This window comes from Triplophysa dalaica, chromosome 16 (genome assembly GCF_015846415.1).
Source record: "Triplophysa dalaica isolate WHDGS20190420 chromosome 16, ASM1584641v1, whole genome shotgun sequence".
Taxonomy (NCBI): domain Eukaryota; kingdom Metazoa; phylum Chordata; class Actinopteri; order Cypriniformes; family Nemacheilidae; genus Triplophysa; species Triplophysa dalaica.
In genome coordinates this window covers 20,903,510-20,910,101 of record NC_079557.1, presented here as the reverse complement: position 1 = coordinate 20,910,101, position 6,592 = coordinate 20,903,510, and the positions used below count along the sequence as shown (strand labels likewise).

General features: G+C 39.6%; 1 protein-coding gene across 1 annotated transcript; it reads right to left on the bottom strand.

The window, feature by feature from the left end:
• Positions 1–806: 806 nt before the first annotated feature.
• atoh8 (atonal bHLH transcription factor 8) lies at positions 807–5,321 on the bottom strand. Its single transcript, XM_056769366.1, has 3 exons — positions 4,576–5,321; positions 3,285–3,476; positions 807–1,497 (listed from the first exon to the last, which is right to left on the bottom strand). The coding sequence occupies exons 1-3, from the start codon at positions 5,122–5,124 to the stop codon at positions 1,492–1,494; spliced, it is 747 nt and encodes a 248-aa protein (XP_056625344.1). The 5' UTR covers positions 5,125–5,321; the 3' UTR covers positions 807–1,491.
• Positions 5,322–6,592: the final 1,271 nt, after the last annotated feature.

Here is a 6,592-nt window from a genome sequence, read left to right as displayed (position 1 = left end):
TAAAACAGTGGATTCTGAATGGGGGAGAGCCTGCAACAGTTTTCCAGCGACTTACAATCATGTTCTTTTCTCTGGCGGTTTCGCATCAGTTAACACAGTCATAATGATTCACACCATCAGAAACATCAACAAATGCTCATAAAACTGGTGATATTCAGGTCTTAGGTCAGAATCTTGACATCCAAACAGTTTCAAAAGAAATCCTGTTACCTCTTCAAAATAGTGGAGTCTTTAAATGAACAGTGACAGGTCTCGTGTCTTGGAGGGGTTGATGATCTCTCAGAAGCAGTTCCTTGCTTACAGGATTTGAATCTACAACATTCTGATTGTCAGTCCTATCACACTCCAAAGACCCATTAATGAAGAAACAGTAAAAAAGTATTTTTTTAAGTTAAATTGTTGGCTAAATTCGCATGGTCTATGACACCCTTTCAGTGGATGTGCTTTCTTCAACCCCATGGCTGTCACAATATCATATTACTGTTGCATAATATCTATTGAATTAAAATAAAAAATTCACTTAAATTTTTTTGGACAACGATTCGGTTAAAATATGAGTGTATTGAAGCAGAGAGAAAGTTTCTAACCATTGTGACTCTAAAGAGATTGTTAAATGGATCTACTGTGTTCAAGTGTCAATCAGTTACTGACATTGGACTCAATATCAATAATCACAGTTATTATAATGTCACAGTTTTTATACTTACACTAGCTAACAATGATCTATTTACCCATTATTACAACATAAAACATTTTACAGTATACGTGAAAAAAATAAACATCAACAACACACACACACATACTGATTTAGAGTTACAATATTTATTATATTTTAATATTTATCAATGTAACAATTCCGATGTTTGACTTTGATCAGAAAGATGAATTCCTGCTCAGTTTTATTGATTGATGGGTTATTGACGTAAACAAATTATTTTGATAAATGATATTAACATATTTTCCTTTTATGAACCAAACTTACACGTTATTGTAAATGAAAGTGATCAATATTTCTTGTATTATACCTCATTTACAAGTGAACGGTCTGCTGCCACCCAGTGCAGGAGTGTAAGAGACCAAATCCAATTCTAATTGTGCAAAAATGGAAAATGAAAATGATTTTTATTGCACATAAAATGTTCTCGTTGCATAATACTGAGTTGTATGTTAGCACATTCAGATGCTGTAAACAAATCTTAGAAAAAAAAAATGTTCTGGCAGCTGGGGCCCCAGAATTGTTCTGTAAAACTTAAAAGTTTTCCTGTAAAATGACATGTTTTCAAATGTGTGGTATTTTTCTGTAATATGATGTTTTTGACTGTATTTCAAAAATACATGAACAAAAAATCGAAAAATAATTTCAGTGTACATAAGTTTTCGACACTGTCAGCTGTAGTAAAATCTATAGCACAGTGTTTAATGTTAAACTTCATTTGACTTGCAGGCGAGAGAATCCTTCACACTCCAGAGTCACTGAAGACATTCTTCACTTTATTCCTAATGTAAAGAACAAACAAACAAAAGTTAGTTATCGTGAATCTCATTCTTAAATGAAACATCAGCAATGCGAGTGGTCTTCATCACTTTAAGCGAGCAGCTAGGACGTTACACCCCATGATGAAAACTTGATGAACTATTCCTAAAAAAACTGTTTTCAAATAGACGGATTCTTTTCGTTTTAGCATTTTAAAAACATTGTAGAACTGCACCATTCATGCACACATCCATGTTCGCTTTCATGGGTTCACCCTGCCAAAACATTTTTCCCCTCAGACTCACTGGCTCTACTTGACAAAGGGATTTCTTTATTGGACGGCGCCCCCCCCCCCCCCAGCCCTCCCCCTGTTTCTCGCTGGCCTCTGTAACAGCTGCTCTGTGGAGCCGTATCCTAAGAGAGCGATGATCAGTGTTTTTTATTTCAAAGTGTTTTTTTGGAACAGATGGCCAAGAGAGAACTGGGGAGTCAGCCAAGAGCGCGCTGGGGAATGTGCCAATTCCTGTAGTGAGTGAGCTCTCCGGGTTCCAGCTCGCGTGCCTTCCCTCTGCCCTCTGCCCCGAGTGGCGCCAGCAGGACTTCCCAACTAGTGTTGCGAACATCTGGTGTCTGGCTCTGACAGGAGGAGGGGGGGGCGCGTGCTCAAACCCATTTCCTTTTAGATGTGCTTTGCTGAAGGAACAAATTAGCTCACGTATAGAGATGGTGAGTGGTCTTTAAACACAAGACGCTTCGTGCCTCAATGAAGCTGCTGATTTGATTGTTGTCAAGTAAAGCTGTTATTAATGGCAAAGTTTACCCAAAAACTAACATTCTGTCATCAATTATTCTCTTTTGTATGGTTCAAAACCTGTTAATGACCTTTTCTTCAGAGGAACACAAAAGAAGATATTTTGAGAAATGTCTCTGTGGTTTTGTGTTCATACTATGGAGGTCAATGGGATTGAATGTTGTTGGCTTACCAACCTTTTTTTAAATATCTTCCTTTGTGTTCTGCAGATGAAAGAAACTCATACATGTTTGGAATGACATGCCGGTAAATAAATGATTCAAAAAATACATTTTTGATTAAACTATTTCATTATTCATTGATATTGTGTGTTTTCTCTTTTTTGGTTCAATGAAGGATTGACCTCCTGAGGGAACACCGGCTCTTCTATGATGTGTATGACTTTGCACAAAGTGAAGCGTACAAAAACACTTGATTATTGAAAAAAGAAACATAAACTTGACCTTCACAGGTGCAGAAGCAGATCGTACGAATTCATTCAAATTATTCAAATTTCTGCAAGATTGCGTTGGGAAGACGCATGTATATCTGCACTCGATGTGCATACTGACGCCTTTAAAATTTAACACCTGAGAAATTCTCTCGGCGTACAGAACACCCAGACCAGTCCTGTCCCTGACATGAGCTGATGATCATTTCATTGAGTATCAGGCACGGGGTCTTAACACATCAAATATTAACTTGTGTGGAAAATGATTGACAGCCGAAGTAATTTGAGGTTTAAAACCATCTGATGAACAGCTTATAATTCTTTACAGTTCCTAATGTCACGGTTCTCGATTTGAATTTCTAGAACCTCGGGTTTGATTTGTGGTACTGAATATATCATCGTACCATTTAAGTCTTCTAAATGATTACAGATAACCTCATTACTAACGAAAAAAGTGAGAAGTTTTCCATTTTGTTTTCATAAAACCATACAGCAGTCTCCTTGGAGCCTGTCAGGATACAGTAGCCCTTCATGAGAAACTGGAAAATGTCTTCCCCACTGCTATTTACCTTGCGTTTTTTGGATCGCCCCTCGGCCTGTAGAGTTCTAGTGCACTGCTCCACACACTCTCGGAAGCTCAGATTGCGGTGCTCTGGGGTATAGTCCAGCTCGGCAAGCTGAGCGAGGGACAGTATGTAGTTGCAAGCTATTCTTAATATAGCCAGCTTGGAAAGCTTCTGCCCGTAAGAGTAGCAGGGTACCTGTAAAACAAGATGAAGACATCATTAATGAAACCACTGGGCGGGGCTGTCACATCATCTCAGACTAATTTTATGCATCTCTTGCAATTCACATGTCCTCATCGCTGAAATATTGGCCAGACAATCAAAAAGAGTTTATATCAATTCATCTTCACAAGCAAGATACTTTTATGCTAAAACCACAACTCTTTGTGTTTAAAGACTTAATCATTCAATATTTCTCTCAAGGGCAGTTAAGCACTGATCTGGAGTTGGGTCTCTTCTAAACTTTTGCTTTTACAATCATTTCTTTGAAAGCTGTTATTGCAAAGGCAATCTTTGTTTTTATAAATAAAGCCTATAGTAACCACAACACACATCTGGTAACCAATCGCATTATATACACGTTTACTATAATAAAACCATGGTTGATTTGATTGTTATACCATGGTCTGTTTGAATACTGGATTCTGATTGGCGGTGTCAGAAGTTGAAGGTGTGCATTAAAAACCTTTAACGCACAGGTAGCTCCAGTCAGTTTGATTACATTGCGAAATAACCGTCATGTTCACCTGTTTGATCTAAAACTACACTGTTAACATCTATAAAAGCTTTAACTTGGCAAATAATAGTATATTCGGGATAATCCACGGCTAGCTGTGCATTAATAAAGCAATAAGCCCCAAGAAGCAGTGGGTTACAGTGCATTTTATAACAGCTGCTATAACACTGCTTCGCAGGGTTTATTGCTTTTATAAAACGGTTATTACATATGCGTAGGAAGGTTTCATAATGTTGTCAGCCATTATATATCGAGGAATTTTATAACGGCCCAATAATTTGACTCAGCCAATCACTATCAAGGACCAGAACTGACCGTTTTATAAAGGATTTTAATGAGTTAGTGCATTCTTCATGGATTAAAATCCTTTAACGCACTGCTAGGTGTGTATTATTCCTTACTTATTTTATAATCCAGAGCTTTCTTTACATCTGAACTTCATGTCATAACATTGAAATCGTTACGTTGTATATTGCCTCAGTTGCACTACAAAAACATGGTTATATAAACACGAAAGTTAAAATGGGAATACACACAGCGTACTGTAATGCAGTATACCTGCTTTCTGAGCGCCTCAAAGGCAGCGCTGATGGTGTGCACGCGCGTCCTCTCTCGCGCGTTCGCCAGCAGCCTGCGCGTCTGCTGCACGGCTTTGATCTGCGTGCCCGCGCCAGACGGCTCTCCTGCGCGTCTCCCGGGTGATTCCGCGCACTCGCTCCTGCTGCCGCTCGCAGGCGCCTGACTGACTGCGCGCTGAGACAACACGAAAACCTGCGGACGGTTCAACACCGACACCTGCGCGCTGGTTTTAGCGCTATTATCGACAGTCTTCTGCGGTTTCGAGTCAGTCGTGTCGGTATTAATCCTCATGTCGATAGCGGTGTTTAGAGTGTCGCTGTCATCCCGCGACGCGACCGTTTCCACAGGGTTGGTGCTCATCACCGCGCTGTTTCCCAGCGTCTCGTCCGTCGGATGCGATGTGTTGTACACTTTAAAGTAAGATAAATCACGCTTGACGGGGTCGCGCGCTTTCCGCTTGCATTTCTTGTCTCCGGACACCGAGTGGAGGACCTTGTGTCCGTCATTGACATGCAGTGTATTCCTCATTCCTGCGCTGTTCTCTGACTGAAAGTCGATATAAAAGCGATGCTGAGGAGCGACACGCAGCAGTGTCAGCAGCTGCGCTCATGTGTCGAGGAACATCGCTCGTGTCGGTGTCGTGTTTTCATGTGACGCGCGGGTTTCCCATCAAGTCAGGGCGACATTGGCAGAAGATTTTGTGTGAATGTGCTCGACAGTTCATCTGTGTTTATTTAGCCTCAGTTAACACACAAGCCCCTGTTGGTGAGATAAGTGAGCGCTGTGAGACCGCCCAGAATAAAACCCAGAGCAGGAGCTGCTGCTCACACTACTGTGAAAGCTTTCAGAGTAAGACTCATTTATCCAAGCCCACACACTCACATGTATGTTTTATTATCTCACAGTCCATAGCCGTATTGAGTTGTATACTGTCAAAACGATATGTTTTATCTCCTAACCCGACCCCTGAACCTTAAGATTGTTGAAAAGTTTTTCATTTTGGGATTTTCCTTCGGTACAATTTATTAGCTTTTGTGCCCGGTGGGGACATCAATTTTGGTCCCCGCAGTGACACGAGTCCCCATGAGTTGGTGAGTATTCAGGTTTAGGTCCCCACTAACATATAAACCCAAGTTCACACACACACACACACTTCAGACTCTGTGTAAGAGTGACTCCTGTATGAAGTCAAATCAGTGGTTTGAGTAATTATCTTATTCTGGATGTAACATTAGAAGGGAGTCTGGGCTCGAGTTGTTGGACAATTTTTCGTACTGCACAGACTTTCTGTGCTGGTTTCATACCAACAGTATAAATGTGCATTTAGTTATTTCCTCAGCTAAACTCAACCCAAAGTAAAAAAAAAAAAAAGATGAGAGTATTTCAGTTGTATCTTCCTTACTAACTGTGAAAAACTCATTCTGCAATATTGTTTAGCAAAGAGATTAAATGCATCTGCATCTATATAGACTCTTAATTCTCCCTTTTCTACAGCACATACGTACATACATATGCAGATCCTCTCACTAGTTTCTGGAAGTCTTTGTTATACACTTCAGCAAGACCCTGCAGGTCATCAACCTTGTGAGGAGAGACACAAGTGATTCCAATATGATCCATGACAGGTTCTGTCATTCAACTTACAAAACATATTTATATTATTTTTACATTAATGAAACATTTATTCTAAGCATCCTCGATCAGCAGCTGTGTTCCAGTGTATAATCTTTATCGGCAGAAATCTGTACAGACCAAAATTATTCATTTACAAGTAAGTTCCAAGCAAACCTTTCTCTATTTCTTTTTCTTTTAGCCCTCAAAGTAAACGTTAATACTTGTATCGCTTAAACTCTAGATATATTGTCACTTACAATGTTAGTTGTAATTTAATTAAATCTGAGGATGAATTGCCTAATATTATTCATGTTAATGACCTCTCTAGCGATAAAATGTGTGTAGATTTTGGGTTTCACAACTGATTTTATAATTTCCAATG

What these genes read in the sequence shown, in the direction of transcription:
- atoh8 (XM_056769366.1), bottom strand. Translation starts at nt 5,124, where the DNA reads ATGAGGAATACACTGCATGTCAATGACGGACACAAGGTCCTCCACTCG. An exon ending in TTGAGGCGCTCAGAAAGCAG is followed by an intron (nt 3,477 to 4,575) that starts GTATACTGCATT and finishes CTTGTTTTACAG; the next exon opens with GTACCCTGCTACTCTTACGG.